Source organism: Balaenoptera musculus, chromosome 3, assembly GCF_009873245.2.
Source record: "Balaenoptera musculus isolate JJ_BM4_2016_0621 chromosome 3, mBalMus1.pri.v3, whole genome shotgun sequence".
Taxonomy (NCBI): domain Eukaryota; kingdom Metazoa; phylum Chordata; class Mammalia; order Artiodactyla; family Balaenopteridae; genus Balaenoptera; species Balaenoptera musculus.
The window spans coordinates 29,379,635-29,398,165 of record NC_045787.1 but is presented as its reverse complement, the minus strand read 5'-3'; the positions used below and the strand labels follow the sequence as shown (position 1 = coordinate 29,398,165).

At 37.9% G+C, this 18,531-nt stretch overlaps 1 protein-coding gene across 3 annotated transcripts in view; it reads right to left on the bottom strand.

The window, feature by feature from the left end:
* Window positions 1–12,933: 12,933 nt before the first annotated feature.
* NIPBL (NIPBL cohesin loading factor) overlaps window positions 12,934–18,531 on the bottom strand; it is a 207,821-nt gene continuing 202,223 nt past the window's right edge. For 2 of the 3 annotated variants that reach the window (XM_036846417.1, XM_036846418.1), the window contains exons 46-47: window positions 14,482–14,670; window positions 12,934–13,919 (exon numbers count right to left, since the gene is read on the bottom strand). In XM_036846417.1, coding sequence (XP_036702312.1) covers window positions 13,554–13,919; window positions 14,482–14,670 — 555 coding nt within the window. In that variant the 3' untranslated portion in view covers window positions 12,934–13,553. Of the gene's footprint in view, window positions 13,920–14,440; window positions 14,671–18,531 lie in introns of all 3 variants that reach the window. The other variant, XM_036846419.1, reaches the window with a different exon arrangement.

Genomic DNA, 18,531 nt, shown 5'->3' with positions numbered 1-18,531 from the left:
CTCTGTCATAGCTGCAAGTGGAAGTCTTTTCTTGGTCTCAGTCAATTTTACACCCATACAGCAAACCTGAAAATAAGGACTGAAGGAGGGTAGAGCATGTCAGCAGAAGACTGATGGTCCTAGGCAGTCTCCAGCCTCTAGCCTGAATATGTTCTCTTAGTCTTCAAAAAACTGCAGTATGACAGTTTTGTAGTGTGCCTGACACAGGAAACAGCCTTACAAGGAAGGGTCTAGACGGCACACCTTCCAAACAAACAAGGGTTAAAAGAAGCAGTTTCCATATCTAGATTTCAAGCACTTACCATGCTTGGGAATACCTCCAGTTATCAAAAGGATTCCCCAATTTCTCAAAACAATATTATTTTGCTCACATTTTTATTAGAAAATATGTTATACAGCATTTAGTGTCATGTATATCTAAACTAAAGCCACATCTGAGTGTCCTGTTCTTTATTCTGGCTGAGTTTGGAATCTGTTAGCAAAGGAAGCTCAAACACAAAGCTTCTGCCAAGAAATTATATCCATGGACCTGGCTTAAAAACACCAACTTCAGCCTTTCTTTCTTTCCTACTTCAGCTCCTACTGTTTCTAGCCTATAGTATATGCTCAAGTGTTTGATGAATTCACGAAAAGCCATTATAGCTTATACCCTTTTCTATTTCTCAACAATTCAAATAATTATGTACCATGCTTTGTGTCCTGCTAGCTTTTCTCTAAGAAATCAAACCTTGGACCTTACTGAGGAAATCTGAGAGAGAGGAATTCTGCAGAAGTCACATTGGTAGCCCTCCAGAACTCCAGTTTCCTTTAAGCATTGCTTATACCCTGACCCTTCATGTGTGTTCAGCATTTGGACTGTGACTCTGTGTCATTAAGGTGACCCTAGTGGAAACTAATGCTTTCATTTTTTTCATACAAATACTGAATCTGGGGAACATCTGAGAGGAAAGAATCCTTGTTAGTTAAGGTTGGTGTGTAGGTTAGGAATGAATTTATATATATGGGGCCTAGGGCCAACTTCCATGGCAGGAGTAGCCTAGTTGAAGGGAAAAATTTTATGTAGGATTTTTTTTAAAAAACTGATACTAATTTAAAAAGAAGTATTTAAAATATATTCAGTCAGTAAAGGTAAAAACAAGCTAATTAAAATAACCAGCGTTAAGAATTTTAAAATGGTAAAATATTTTACCGTTCGATAAATTATTTTGATTCCCTCTAAGACCTAAGTGAGAGGATAATAAAAGAATTTTTAAATGTGTAAATCACCACAAACGAAGAGAATTGGAGAGGAGATATCACCGGAGGAGAGAAGTCACAGGAGGTGTAAGAGGGTGAGGAAACCATAATAGAATTTGTGCAGAAGAGGATAGTGATGAACAGTGAATTTAAGATACAGAGCTGACAAGCACAAAAAGGGACAGCAATCATGCTGTAAGTCTTAGAACAGTTGCAACTCATCTCTGTATCCCTTGTGCAAAGAGCTCCCAGTAGCTATGCCCGAGGCAGGAGTCCAACTTCCCACCTGATTACCTTAGAGCAGAGATCAGCAAATCTGGCCTGCTTTCTGTTCTTGTAAATAAAGTTTTACTGAAAGACAACCTGCCCATCCATTCCCATGATATCTACGCTGCTTTTGCTCATCAGTGGCAGAGTTGCATAGTTGCTACACAGACCATGTGACTTGCAAAGCCTAAAATACTTATTTTCTGACTCTTTAGAGAAAAAGTTTGCCAACCACTGCTCTAGAGTGGAGCTCACCAGATGAAATCCACCTATAAACGTTCAGAGCTTCAATAAAGAGCTTCAATAAACTTTCTAGTACCTTGCTCAAAAACCTGAATGGACAGTTAGGCATCACTTGACACAAAGAGAAAGCCCTTTTCATGAAAGGGAGAGTCAAAATTAAATGAGCAAAATAACAGACAAAAAGATCATGCAAGAAATAGAACAAGTGGTTTTTTAAAGCTAACAAGTTGGAAGGCTTAGGCAATGACAGAGGAAGCCCTATTCTCACATTTCTGTTAATAAAGAAGACATATTTCTTATCGGTGCGTGGCAAGAGTTCAACATCAATTGATTTTCATTTTAAAAACGAGTATACATGCATTCACCAAGTATATGTGTGGTCTCTTTGTCCCTACTTCTGGCTTTTGACGAGTGAGGGGCAGCTACTCCAGGAAGCTAAGTAGATTAAATGTTTGCTTTGCAGAGCACTCCGCCAGCAGATGGATGGGTGTCTAGATTTGGGGCAAATGGCAGCAAGCTGGACTGGGTTGCTGGTCCAGGTTACAATATGTTCTCTACTCTGGCTCTACTGACAATAAAGCTGTTAGTTTTATCTCTATCTGACTTCAGTGTATAATTCTAATCAGAACTCCAAGGAGTGAGGAATGTGATGTATCAGCCTCCTTAAATCTGAACATGTGAAGCATTGGCTGTGGCTTGAGCTCAGGCCTCCAAATGGCGAGAATGCTACTTTTTAATCTGACAGATAGATATGAGATGTTGCATTCATAAAATAAAACAAGTTACTGTATGAAAGGAACAATCAGAGAACAAGAAGAAACTCTTTGAAATTTAAAATATAGCTGAAATAAAAATTTTAATAGCAGTTAGAAGATAAAGTTGAAAAACTCTCAAAGATAGACTCAAAAGACCAAAAAAAAAAAAGCAAAAAACATAACTGAGGAGATCAGTCCAGGAAGAATAATATCTGACTAACAGAAATTATAGAGAGGGGCTTCCCTGGTGGTGCAGTGGTTAAGAATCCGCCTGCCAATTCAGGGGACATGGGTTCGATCCCTGGTCCAGGAAGATCCCAAATGCCACGGAGCAGCTAAGCCCATGCACCACAACTACTGAACCTACGCTCTACAGCCTGCGAGCCACACCTACTGAGTCCATGTGCCACAACTACTGAAGCCTGTCCACCTAGAGCCCATGCTCCACAACAAGAGAAGCCACCGCAATGAGAAGCCCGTGCACCACAACGAAGAGTAGCTCCTGCCCGCCGCAACTAGAGAAAGCCTGCGCACAGCAATGAAGACCCAACACAGCCAATAAATTAATTAATTAATTAATTAATTAAAAAAAAGAAATTATAGAGAGAAGAAACCAAGGGGAAGAAATTATCAAAGAAAATTCTCCATAGCTAAGAACACAGATCAAACGTCTATAACATGCCCCGTAGAATGAATTTCACAAAGAGATCCACTAAGAAACATCATAGTGAAATTTTACAATATGAGAAATAGAGAAAATATCCTAAGTTTCTACAGCAGGAAAGCACAAGTCATAAACAAAGGAATAATCATCAGTATGGTAGCAGCCCTCTTAACAGCAACAACACAGACTAGATTACGGTGAAAATACTTTCAAAGGGAAAAATTTCAAGTTAGAATTCTAGACCCAGCTATCAACCATGAGGTGAAAATAATGACATTTTCAGACATCTAATGATTCGAAAATTTTGTCCTTATGTGTCCATTCTTAGGAAACTACTGCAGGATATGCTCAAGCAAACTGAACATTTTTAAGCAAAAAGGAGGAAGTTTTGGGTTCCAGACATGGGTTCTGGATCCTACCAGAAGAGAGGCAGAAAAAGTCTGGTAGAACATCTTTGCAGCAGTCGTGAAAAATCGGTCCAGATTGGTGCAAAAGTAAGAACAGCTCCAGGAAGGAGTTTCTTGATGGAGGAATGCAGGAGGGGCAGGGGGAAGAAGACTCAAATGAATGATATGAAAGAAATCTGTAATTCTTTTGGAGCTCTATGTGGAAATTATGTAAGTGAAAAAGCAAAGCAATTTCACTAAAAGGAAAACAAGAATATACAATAAAGGAAATGTATTCATAGTAAACTTAGCTCTGATCGAACAATATTTACATAGTTTTATATTACATAAATGCTTATTAAAAATAGTGATATCCATACTGGGAGGAGAGGGAAAGACTATAAGAGCCAAGTCTTTATCTATCATAAAAAAGTCAATAGGGCACTTCCCTGGTGGTCCAGTGGTAAAGAATCCACCTTCCAATTCAGGGGACACGGGTTCGATCCCTGGTCGGGGAACTAAGATCCCATATGCCGCGGGGCAACTAAGCCCGCGTGCTCTAGAGCCTGCATGCCACAACTAGAGAGAAAACTGCACGCTGCAACAAAAGATCCCACATGCCTCAACAAAGATCCCATGTGCCGCAAAAATAAACTAAAAAAAGTCAATAGATCATAATATAATTCAATATCTAAGTTCCAGAGTTAATAAATTGCAACAGTATATTCTTTAGAAATATGCATGTTAACTACACAAAGAAATCAGAGTGGTTGCCTGTAATTATATTAAAAGCCTGTCTCATTAAAATCTTTATCTTGGAATTACTCTGAACTGTATTATAAGCAGGATTTTAAAGATTCAGTTGACAGTTTTAAGCTATCCAAGACTATTTTTCTCTTTTTTGGTTCCTTTCCTCACTTCAAATCATGGTTATTCCTCATGGGCTGTCCTCCAGATGAATCAGGGGTAAGTCATGTTATCTTTTATATGGATATCTACCCAGGAATACTTGTCTCACTCATCAAAACTTACTAAGGAAATTCACACCTGTTCTCTCCTCATTACAATTTAATTTTTAATTGTTGGCCATTATTTTAGCCTACCAAAAGCTATGTGACCAACTTAAACATCCTAACCATTTCTACAAATAAGGCTACTTCTCTCCTTCTACCACCACCACCCCAGCCAGAGTTATCATCATCACCTTCCACAGGGCGTTATTGGTCCCCCTCAGATCATTGTCAGTGCTCTTTAAAAAATGCAAATCTGGACTTCCCTGGTGGTGCAGTGGTTAAGAATCCGCCTGCCAATGCAGGGAACACGGGTTCAATCCCTGGTCTGGGAAGATCCCACAGGCCACAGAGCGACTGAGCCCGTGCACCACAACTACTGAAGCCCATGCACCCTAGAGCCTGTGCACCACAACTGCTGAGCCTGCATGCTGCAACTACTGAAGCCCGTGTGCCTAGAGCCTGGGTTCCGCAACAAGAGAAGCCACCGCAATGAGAAGCCCTCGTACAGCACCAAAGAGTAGCCCCCACTCTCCACAACTAGAGAGAAAGCCTGTGCACAGCAATGAAGACCCAATAAAGCCAAAATAAAATAAGATAAAATAAATTTAAAAATAAATAATTAAAAATGCAAATCTGACTTCACAAAAGCAAATCCCTGTTCCACTTCCCACCTATCTTAATTTCTTAATGGCTCCCCATTGCTCATAGGACATCCTTAACATGGCCTACAAAAGCATGATTTGGCCCATCTATTTCATCAGCTTCATCATTACTCTTTTTTCTCTGCCATTCACAGGAACTGCAAAGCTTTAAGCGATATGTGCTTTTCTTCACGCCCTTTGCATATGCCGTGTCATCAATTTGGGATTCTCCTTGCATCCCCTTCTTTCATCTAATTTTTTTCCCCTCAGACTTTATAGAGCTCAACCATCATGTCCCTAGGGAATGAACTGCTGGGAACAAAAAAAAAAGAGAAGTTTTCCCTTTTATCATCAGTGGTTCAACCAACATTATTTGGTATCTATTATATATATTACATGTCAGGCTTTATCCGAGGATTAGTTTCACTTGGAGAAGGAAGACTTTCTTGTCTCCCCCAGCCCTCCAGACTATTTTAGTGCTACATACTCTCATAATTTCTGTTACTTTTCCTTTTAAGCACTCATTTCAACTGTAACTTAATAACTGTATAATTGTGTACTTTGTGGTTCATTTCTTATCTCTTCCACTAGAAACACAAGCTTGTTGCCAATGGGTCCAGCACAGTTTGTTGCTGATAGTATGCACTCAGCAAGTACTTGTAAAATGACTGAATTTGCAAAAACTAAAAATAATGAACCAGTGCCAATACCAAGTGATCTCCAAGACAAACAGTATGACAGGAAAAAAAGAGGTAGAATCCAATGCTTTAAGCTCAGGAAAGGAGTGCAGAATGTAGCCTGTGATTCCTTCATCTCTGCAGCACCAAACTCCGCCTGTTCACTTGATTCATTCATTCCCACGGTCACGTTCCCTACCTGGTTTCCAGAACCACTCTACCTCAGAAATCCCACACACTCCTCTCTCTGACTTTATCACTCCACTATTCCACTTCTGCCACTCTCATTCTACTTGCTCTCCCACTTCATGGAGACCTCTGAACTTTGATCCTTCAATTTTCTCTCAATCCAGCTCTTCAACTATCCCCCCAACAAACTCCCGCCCCTGGCTCACTGATGAGTCACTCCTGCTGTGCAGCTGAGTGCTGCTGGGAAAAATAATGCAGTTTGGCATCTTCACAATCCTCCACATCGTAGCCAGTGAGTGCTTTTTCTGAACAACAACCCTGAGGATATTTACTGTTTAAAGCCCTTCCAAACTCTTAAATATGGCTTTTTAGGCCCTTTATTATCTGCTTTTCTCTCTAGCTTCACTACTCAGCATTTCAGTACTCTGTTGTCTCTCTTCCTGCCCTTGCCACTCTCCCTGATTCTCATTTATTTCTCAACTCAACCACAATCTGGCTTTGCTCTCATCCTCCCTGAAACAACTCTCGCTAAAATTTACCATTTACATCCTGAATGGCGGGATCAAGCATTTTTCAGTCTCAGTCTTACTGTGGCATTTCACGTGCTGCTCTCTATCTTCTTGAAACTCTCTAATCCCTTAGTTCTGGATTCTTCCCAGACTCTTCTAATCATTTCACCTGCCTCCATCACAAATGCATTTTTTCTTGCTGCACCTTAAATGTTAGTAGCCTCTAAGCTTGTTCTTTGGCTCTGCACTGCTTGCTTTAACTACAGCTTACGTGGCTGATGAGTCCCAAATGTAGCCCCTGACCAAACGTCCCCCCGAAAGTGTCATGTTCCCACCTTCTGCACATCACCTGAACATCCCATATGGCACTCACTTTCAACATATTTAAAATTGAACCTAGTCATCTCAAGTAGAGAAACCTGATAGCTGTTCTAGACAACTGTCTTCTTTTACCTTATTAGTCAACTGTCAAGTCTTGCTGTTTTTAGTTCCTAAATACATCTGCAATCTCTCCAATCTTCTTTATCCCTACTACCATCATTATCCTAGTTCAGGCTCTAACCATCCCTGAGACTATATTGCATTAATATCCTCTTCTTGACACCCTTAAATCTATCCTCTAGTAGCAGCCAGAGTGAGCTTTCAGTAATCCCTTGCTTAAGGTCCTTCCACTCCCTACACATTTAAATTCTCACAATTCTATACTTACCTCTCCTTAGTTCTGTAACTTCATTTTTCGATACTTTACTACCCACACCCTGTGCTGCTCACACTTCAAGTTCCCACTTAGCATGGCTCTATGATTTTATGTACCAAACTTCATGTAACACTTATTTCAGAAACAATGGCTTCAGACTGTGTCTTCTGACTTCTCATCAATCCAAGTTTTAGTCTTCTATATCAAGCCAGGTAATGTAAAAGATAATGAAAAATAGAACACATAAAATATTACATTTTGGGCTTCCCTGGTGGCACAGTGGTTAAGAATCCACCTGCTGGGACTTCCCTGGTGGTGCAGTGGTTAAGAATCCACCTGGCAATGCAGGGGACACGGGTTTGATCCCTGGTCCGGGAAGATCCCACATGCTGCGGAGCAACTAAGCCCGTGCACCACAAATAATGAGCCCACGTGCTCCAACTGCTGAAGCCCGGGCGCCTAGGGCCTGTGCTCTGCAACAAAAGAAGCCACAGCAATAAGAAGCCCACCCACCACAATGAAGTGCAGCCCCCGCTCGCCGCAACTACAGAAAGCCCGTGCACAGCAACGAAGACCCAACGCAGCCAAAAATCAATCAATCAATAAAAATAATTTTAAAAAAGCATTAGGAATATTTCAATTAAAAAAAAAAAAAGAATCCGCCTGCCAATGCAGGGGACACGGGTTCGAGCCCTGGTCCAGGAAGATCCCACATGCTGCGGAGCAACTAAGCCCATGCGCCACAACTACTAAGCCTGCACTCTAGAGCCCACGAGCCACAACTACTGAAGCCCATGCGCCTAGAGCCCATGCTCTGCAACAAGAGAAGCCACTGCAATGAGAAGGCCGCGCACAGCAACAAAGACTAGCTCCCGCTCACCGCAACTAGAGAAAGCCTGGGCGCAGCAATGAAGACCCAACGCAGCCAAGAAATAAATTAAAAAATATATATATATACATAATACATTTTACCATATCCATTTATCTAACAGGATGGTAGGCATCTCAAAAGTTACATTTAGTCATCAAGTAGCCTTCATTGAGATCTCAACGGGTGAAGAATGACCTGAAAGACGAAATCTTCCTTATTAAGAACATCTGGAGGGTTGCTCTTGGCTCACTCTTGGCTCTAAGTATGTAGCTTATAGGTAACAAGTCACCTCTTTGAGCTTCAGCTTCACCTTAAAAAGAAGGGTTTGGATTAGAAAGGATCTCTTAACTTGTAATCCATGGATTTTCAAGTCAGGTCATTCATACATAGACCTGGGTGGGGTAACCATAAATCCCTTGAAATTGTATGCACAATTCTGGATATAAATTTGTTCAGTTTTCTAAGGAGAGAGAGTTCATGGTTTTCATTAGGTTCTCAAAGAAGTTCATGAATTACAAAGTGGTTAAGAACATCTGGATTAAAGGATTTCTCAGATTCCTCATATTGTGTAATTCTGTATTTTTAAAACTATGGAATGTGCAGATCCACTGTTGGTTTAGCTTTTATGACAAACCTAGATTATAACTACTTTTCCCTTTCCTTTATTTCAGAATCTAAATCTAATAAGGGTAAGCCTAAATTATAATTCTAGGCAAGTTATGATCAAGCCAAACTTACAGGCATGTCTTAGCAGAAGAAAGGCTAATGTCAAAGGTGAAGACCCTAGAACTACTTGACAAAGTAACACAGAATAACTTTTCATTTCTAAGGGTCTAAGTGACTGAGATTAAACAATGACTGAAAAAAGTTACAAATACACAGGGGCAAAATTCCCTTCAGCAAAAACTGTAATGCCTATGAACTATAGAGTAAAAAACAATCACAGTTTGTAGTCCACTTATTTCAAACAATTAACAAAAAAGTTTCTAACAGAGGGACTATAATCCTAGGGTATCCTCTATTATCTATTTAAACCTCTGTTTCCTTACTTCAGTTCTTTATCTCCAATTGCCTGCTTGGCATTTGCCAAGTAGAATTCAAAGGATGTTTATTATCACCATCTGTCTGAAAACTAGACCTATCTCCTTACTTCATTATCTCTGTAATGGTACCTCCGTTCTAGTTATGCAGGCTCAAGAATAAATACATGAGTTTGGATGAGAGACAATGACTCTCAAATGTACCATAAATTCAGGTAAGAAAAATGATTACAAACCAGAAAATAACTGTTATCCTTCTATTTAGAATTAACTATTTTCTTAAGAATCCAAAGACTTTCTTCATGAAAAATTTGCAAATAAAAGGCAGATGAAGATACATATAAAAACTAAAAAAAGACACTTTTTGAGGAAAGTGAAAATATGAACACTTACTGGATACTTGAGGTCAAGGAGTATTTAACATTTAAAGATATTTTTATAGAGGAAATAATATGATGCCTGGGATTTGTTTCAGAAAAATGAGGGAGAGGAGTGTATAGGGTATAATGCAAACAAGCTTGATCAGAAATTCAGAATTGATTGAAACTGAGTGGTAAGTACATGATGGTTCCATAACAAAAAGTTAAAATAGTTAAATTCTGATGAGAAAAAAACCCTGTGTGCATATGGCATCACTATGAGCAACGAAGCCATATACAACGGGAGTCTTAAAAAGGAAGGGTGGGTTGGTCGTTTTTTCTTGGTTGTCATGCAAAACGTATGAGGATTTTATGACCACTTGGTCAATAAACTATACAAACTGGAATTTGGTCAGTGACCTTTTCTATCATACCAAATTTACACACAAATGTTTCTCAGATGGGACCAATACAAGTGAATTTAAAAAAACTTCACATAAATAAAAAAATCAATTTGTGTAATAAATATCTATGACAAAAATTAGCTAAGGGTTAAACTTCATAAATAGCTTTAAAATAAGCAAGGCAAAAGGTTCAAACAAGCACAACTTTTGTAGAGCAAAAATTACTATCGAATGTTTCAAATTATTTTAAATGGGTAATCTGATGCATTTTATATTTGCAAAAGTAATCTTATTCCAGTTGATATCAATATTTCTAAAGATGCAGACTACCTGGACATTAAGATAGGGACCAGGACGAGTGCTTTATGCAACTAAAAATGGTGTGTGGAGGAGGGAGAACCATACACCTTCATGGTTAAATGCACTTTCTAAATGAAAGTATGATAAATTTGCTTGCTGGTCATGAAATCTATTGGGTTGGCCAAAAAAGACTTACCTGTCTTCATGAAATAGACTACAGTTGTTAAAAATTGCGGTGTACTTCAGTTTACCTGCTAACAATTCAAATACTCAACATATTAACAGAATAAGCCATATACTACTTTCCCCTAAAAGTTCAGAATTTCTTCTCCTAGAGATTACTAAATTCTCTTTTCTGCATTTGTATTTTGGTATGGATTTTTTAAAAAACGACCCATTCGTCAAAATAATAAATAATTTAAATAAGAAAATATTAAATTTCACATTAATATAAAAAGTGAAGGCACACTTAGAAATGTTCATTTCAAATATAACCTCTTTTCAATACAAATCAATAAAACATGGTACAGCTTACTACTTATCAACAAACTATAGACTGAAATTTGTAAATTCCCAATACACTTTAAAATTTTGATTTGTATAATTGACTGCCAAGGCCTTAACTTATTTTAGTGTTAAGACCTAAAATCACATTTGAGAAATCTACTTTTCGAAAACCTTGGTTTGTATATTTAAGGGCTTCATCAATTATACCAATATTAATATACTAATAGCTAAAATATTGGAGCTTAGAATAGATGGAAAATTCCTGAAGACAGCAATTCATCTATGACCAACCAAGCTAACAGAAGCATTACTCTAAATGGGATCCCCAAGTATATATACTCCAAGGATCCTTTAAGAACTGGTTTACTTTCAAAAAGGATCATCTCCTTTAATGCTTGATGTTCAATTAACTTAAGAGTAGTGAGATGCAATTACTTCAACTCCAAATTTAAATCCCTATTATAACATTTAAAAGCAGATTACTGAATCCTGCTGAGCCTCAATTTTCCTTATCTACAAAATGGGGAAAAAAGATTTAACTAGCAGAGTTTTTGTAAAAATTAAAAGACACCATGGAGACTTCCCCAGTGGTGAAGTGGTTAAGAATCCACCTGCCAATGCAGGAGACACAGGTTCGAGCCCTGGTCCGGGAAGATCCCACATGCCGCAGAGCAACTAAGCCTGTGTGCCACAACTACTGAGCCTGTGTTTCTAGACCCCATGTGCCACAACTGAAGCACGCGTGCCTAGAGCCCGTGCTCTGCAACAAGAGAAGCCACCTCGATGAGAAGTCCGTGCACTGCAATGAAGAGTAGCCCCCCACTTGCCACAACTAGAGAAAGCCCGCACGCAACAATGAAGACCCAATGCAGCCAAAACCAAACAAATAAATGTTCCTTTAAAAAAAAAAAAAAGACACCATGCATCACTGAATGTCAGCATTCAAAACTGGCTGTTTTTTTTTTACCCACATCTCTATTCTTTAAAACTCTAGAGGCTGGGTTTTACATTCTACTTTTCCTAACTGGTATTTTACTCTTATTGATATATCATTGTTGTTTTCAAAAGCCACCTCAAATCTTTTGCTGATAAAACAAACTCCAAAGGTGAAAAAACCCAATCTACAATAGTTTTGTCCCACATAGTTCACGGTAAAAAGGAAGAGGAAACATGCAATTAAGTAGAAGAAAAAGAAGAATGAGAAAACATTTCCTTCAAGAAAAAGTTCTGAAATAATTCCACATAGGAAATGGATCCTGTAAAGTTATTTTCATAGTGGTTTAATAGGTGTTCACAAAAAGGTATTTTATGGCAATGTCACTCTTCCTCACAAATTATCTTCATTTATTGGCCAATTTCATAAAACTTAACATTCTAGAGGTCAGATTTAAAAAGCTGACTTAAAAATAGTACATATTTTTAAAAAGACTTAACTTTGAAACAGACCTCGTCCCCTGTAAATTTTAGGCATTACTATTTCTGAGCATCAACTATGCAAATCAACTAATTAAATACCCACCTCCCCATCTGTAGTAACAGATAAACGACAACTGCTCCCAAAAGATGTATAAAACATTTAGAATAGAAAATGAATAAACATCTCAACTAGTAAAATTACTCCTTTTTCAGCATTAAAAAATAACTTGTGAAAAATGTAATGTTATTATGAAGTGTCATAGTCATTTCAATTCTATTTTGAAAATAACACATGGCATAATTTTAACTAAGAGAAATGCTAGTTTTCCAAAATAGCATGATTGTTACCTTTCCCCAAGACTGTTACCTTTTCCCAAGGTTTAAAAAATAAATATTACCATCATGACATTACTAGAAAGAACTTGAAGCATACAAGGAATAAACTATAGTTTCTTTTTATATCAAAATGTACTCTTGAAAATGTGTTTGGCACAGTGCTAAATCATATATAGTTAATACTAAATATTGCAGGATACAATAAAACCCTGGAATTAATTGTTTACACCCTCTTATGGGAATGAAAATAATAGATACCAATTATTCAGAAGTCAGCCTATACAAACTGTATAAACAATATTTTATGTTTTGTTTTGAAAACCAGTGATATAATAAATTTTACATAAAAGACTGAAAAATAATATAAATGGATTTAAACAGATCTTTACAATAAGAAATTCAAATGGAAACAGACAAGTAACAAAGAGAAGTAAAAAAATTTATTGCAGTATTCGCTCCACCAGATTGCCTGGGGATCCCTTTTCTTGTATTGTTTTCAGGGTGACCTAATACATCAAAATCTACATTTACAAAAACTCCTTCTGCAGATAGGTCATAGATACTGCATGCTTTTTTTTTTTTTTTTTTTTCCAACAGAATAAATTATATATCCAGGAGATTCTGCCATTTTACAGCCTGGAAAAGACAATGCTTCCCTGGAAACTGGGCTAAGCTAAAGAAAGCCATCCGCTGCTAGGTTAAACTCCAAGAACACTTTATTAAGAACATTAACAGACTAATTTCCAACATTCACTTGTTTATTTTTTAAACAGAAAGTTTTTTTTCCAAGATATAAACAATTTTTGTTAAACTATAATACAGTGGGAGTAAAAATGAACTGAGAATCTGTTTCTGCTGCACAACAGCGAAGGGAGCTCCCACAAAAATGTTTTGCCCAACATTTCCTTCTTTTGTTCCTGCATCCCAGGTTCCATTCTTACTCTTCATAAAACTGATTTTTTTTTTTGCCAGAATGTTGATATTTCAAGTTTTTCTGCCTTTAAAAAAAAACTCCTGTAAATTTGGCTGCATGTACAAATTCATTAGCTGGAAGTCCCGTCCTTGGCGGCATACAGGGATCGTAAAGTCTGAACAACTTTATTAGTCAGCTTATTAGCACTCGTTAGAGCAATTTTTTTGTAAATAATGTCTGACTCTTTAATAGTGTCTACCCAAGGCACCAGTTTGCGGCCATCACGGCGCTTAGCCTCAGTCCAGGAGCCACTGTAGGAGCCTGCCATCCACTGAACACTGAAGCCATTGCTGGTTTTCTGTACTACTCTTGCAATTTGTGGTCGATCTTTGTACTTTGGACAGCAAATAGCGATGACATCCATGACGTCAACACTTTCATTCATCTGTGCTGCCAACTCCGTAGAGTCTGAATTTCGTTTTGACCTTCTCAATGACTAAAACATTGGGAGGGGGGAAAAAAGACCAAGTGTTACACAAAATAATTTTAGTGAAATTATTGTTTTTATTGCTTTTAATCCCTTGACGCCGGGAGTTGGGATTTCCCAGCACACTTCCATTGCCGGCAATGAGACGCACCGTGACCGCCAGCGCCAAGGGGTTAACATATACTTGTAAAACCATGTAACTCTTAATTTGTACCCGTGTCTTTACTCTTATTGATATATAAAATTATATGTACATATGAACCATAAAGCTACATAAAACTTATCAACAATAAAAAAGGATAACACACATTAATACAATCCAAAGAAAAATTAATAACCCTTTATGCTGGATAAATCTCGTTTCTGTTTTTTTCTTTTTTATTGTCTTTTATGTTAAACTTTCTACAAAAGGATGTATAAATGGATAAGTAGAGAATTTCTATCTACAAAATGTTTTCTCTCATAAGTATTACATTACTTGGTGTACATTTAATAGACTGACATATATAAGCACATAAAAATCATTTTACGTAATACGCTGCGAAATACGTTGACTCCTCCTCCGCCTCACCCCTGAAGTGCCTCCTCCTCTATCCTCCCCATCACTTTCATCATCTTCTGTCTCTGCTGCTGCATTATTTTTAGGGCTGCCTCCTCCAAGCAGCGAGGTAATTGCTTTGTTCCGAGCATTTGTGCTAGCTGACACCTCCCCTTCTTCTTCCTCTTCATCAGGGTCCAGATGTTCCATGAGAAGTTTGAACTACAAAAATTAGATATTAATTTAGAATTTTAAGTAAATTTTTTCAAACAAGACTGCCAAATTCCTAAATGTTTTCCTTTATTTAAAATTTTTTTCTTAAATGTTTTCCATGGTAGTGGTTTGGTGTGGGTGAAACAGACTTTAGCTATTGTCCAAGTTGGGGGCTGGCAAACATTTTCTGTAAAGAGCCAGATAGTAAGTATTTTTGGCTTTGCAGGCCGAAATGCAATACAAAAATGAATGGGCATGGCTGTTTCAATAAAACTTTATTTTACACAAACAGGCAGTTGGCCAGATTTGGCCCATAAGCCAGATGTTGTGGACCCTGATCCCAGTTATCAAGCACCCAGGTGATTACTAATTATTAACAGACTTTTAAACATTTCTGCCCCCCATTTTCTGCTCTCCACCAAGATAAGAGGATACAACAGGAAACAAAAAATGTTGAAGAATTTTAAAGAACGAAAATAAATGTCAAATTTAGAGTACAAGGTTTGCAGTCTATGAATAATATGAAAATCATTGTGTACATTACGTTCTTAGTCAAAAAAATCATTATTAGTTGTGTTCAACTATCAGCTTTAAGTAGATTAAAATTAAAGACTTTATTTTTACTTTTTAGGAAAATCTCAAAAAATTTTTTAAAACGTTGTAAAATTTTTATTCTGGTAAAATATATATAACATAAAATTTACCATTTTAAAGTGTTTAATTCATTGACAGTAAGTATATTCACACTGTTGTACAATCATCACCACAGTCATTTCAAAAACTTTTTCATCATCCCCCAAAGAAACTCAACCTGTACCCATTCAATACTTCCCCCCATTCCTGAGACAGCGGATGCAGGAAGAACTACAATCCTGCAGCCTGTGGAATGAAAACCACAATCACAGAAAGAGAGACAAAATGAAAAGGCAGAGAATTATGTCCCAGATGAAGGAACAAGAAAAAACAGAGAAAAACAATTGAATGAAGTGGAGATAGGCAACCTTCCAGAAAAAGAATTCAGAATAATGACAGTGAAGATGATCCAGGACCTTGGAAAAAGAATGGAGGCAAGGATTGAGAAGATGAAAGAAATATTTAACAAAGACCTAGAAGAATTAATGAACAAATAGAGATGAATACAATAATTGAAATGAAAAATATGCTAGACAGAATCAATAGCAGAATAACTGAGGCAGAAGAACGTATAAGTGACCTGGAAGACAGAATGGTGGAAATCACTATTACGGAACAGAATAAAGAAAAAAGAATGAAAAGAAATGAAGACAGCCTAAGAGATCTATGGGACAACATTAAATGCACCAACATTCGCATTATAGGGGTCCCAGAAGGAGAAGAGAGAGAGAAAGGACCTGAGAAAATATCTGAAGAGATTATAGTTGAAAACTTCCCTAACATGGCAAAGGAAATAGCCACCCAAGTCCAGGAAGTGCAGAGTCGCAGGCAGGATAAACCCAAGGAGAAACATTCCAAGACACAGAGTAATCAAATTTACAAAAATTAAAGACAAAGAAAAATTATTAAAAGCAACAAGGGAAAAACGACAAATAACATACAAGAGGACTCCCATAAGGTTAACAGCTGATTTCTCAGCAGAAACGCTGCAAGCCAGAAGGGAGTGGCATGATATATTTAAAGTGATGAAAGGGAAGAACCTAGAACCAAGAATACTCTACCCAACAAGGCTCTCATTCAGATTCCACAGAGAAATCAAAAGCTTTACAGACAAGCAAAAGCTAAGAGAATTCAGCAACACCAGACCAGCTTTGCAACAAATGCTAAAGGAACTCCTCTAGGCGGGAAAGAGTCTAGCAACTTAAAACAATCTTGTACATATACAGACTGCTATATCAAAACCTCATGGGAACAGCAAACCCAAAAGCTACAATAGATACACACACAAAAAAGAAAAAGCAACCCAAACACAACATTAAAGATGGTCATCAAACCACAAGAGAACAAAAGAGGAAAGAAAGAAGACCTACAGAAACAAACTGAAAACAATTAAGAAAATGGCAAAAGGAACACACATACCGATAATTACTTTAAATGTAAATGGATTAAACGCGCCAACCAAAAGACACAGGCTCACTGAATGGATACAAAAACAAGACCCATATATATGCTGTCTACAAGAGACTCACTTCAGACCTAGGGACACATACAGACTGAAAGTGAAGGGATGGAAGAAGGTATTCCATGCAAATGGAAATCAAAAGAAAGCTGCAGTAGCAATACTCATATCAGACAAAATAGGCTTTAAAACAAAGAATGTTACAAGAGACAAAGAAGGACACTACCTAACAATCAAGGAATCAATCCAAGAAGAAGGTATAACAATTGTAAACGTATATGTACCCAACTTAGGAGCACCACAGTATATAAGGCAAATACTAACAGCCATAAAGGGAGAAATCGACAGTAACACAATAATAGTGGGGGACTTTAACACCCCACTTTCATCAATGGACAGATCAGCCAGACGTAAAATCAGTAAGGAAACACAGGCCTTAAATGACACATTAGACCAGATGGACTTAACTGATATTTATAGAGCACTCCATCCAAAAGCAGAAGAATACACATTTTTCTGAAGTGTACATGGAATATTCTCCAGGACTGACCACATCCTGGGCCATAAAGTGAGCCTTGGTAAATTTAAGAAAACTGAAATCATATCAAGCATCTTTTCTGACCACAACACTGTGAGATTAGAAATAAACTCCAAGAAAAAGACTATAAAAACACAAATACGTGGAGGCTAAACAATATGCTACTAAACAACGAATGGATCACTGAAGAAATCAAAGAGGAAATAAAAAAATATCTAGAGACAAATGAAAATGAAAGCACAATTATCCGAAACCTATGGGATACAGCAAAAGCAGTTCAAAGAGGAAAGTTTATAGCAATACAATCTTACTTCGGGAAACAAAGTAACCTGAACAACCTAACCATACACATAAAGCAACTACAGAAATAAGAACAAACAAAACCGAAAGTTAGTAGAAGGAAAGAAATCATAGATCAGAGCAGAAACAAATGAAATAGAGACAAAGAAGACAAGAGCAAAGATCAATGAAACTAAAAGCTGGTTCTTTGAAAAGATAAACAAAACTGATACACCTTTAGCCAGACTCATCAAGAAAAAAAGGGAGAGGACTCAAATCAATAAAATGAACAATGAAAAAGGAGAAGTTACAGCTGACACCACAGAAATACAAAGGATCGTAAGAGACTACTATATGCAACTGTATGCCAGTAAAATAGACAACCTGGAAGAAATGGACAAATTCTTATAAAGGTACAGTCTCCCAAGACTGAACCAGGAATAATTAGAAAATATGAACCAATTACAAGCACTGAAATTGAAACTAATTAAAAAACTCCCGGGCTTCCCTGGTGGAGCAGTGGTTGAGAATCCACCTGCCAACGCAGGGGACACAGGTTCCAGCCCTGGTCCGGGAAGATCCCACATGCCGTGGAACAACTAAGCCCGTGCGCCACAACTGCTGAGCCTGCGCTCTAGAGCCTGCGAGCCACAACTACTGAGTCCACGTGCCACAACTACTGAAGCCCGCACGCCTAGAGCCCGTCCATGCTCTGCAACAAGAGAGGCCACTGCAGTGAGAGGCCCGCGCACTGCAGCGAAGAGTAGCCCCTCTCGCTACAACTAGAGAAAGCCCGCGTGCAGCAACAAAGACCCAACACAACCAAAAAAAAAAAAAATAAACTCCCCCAAAACGGAAGTCCTGGCCCTGATGGCTTCACAGGTGAATTCTATCAAACATTTAGAGAAGAGCTAACACCTACCCTTCTGAAACTGTTCCCAAAAAGTGCAGAGGAAGGAAA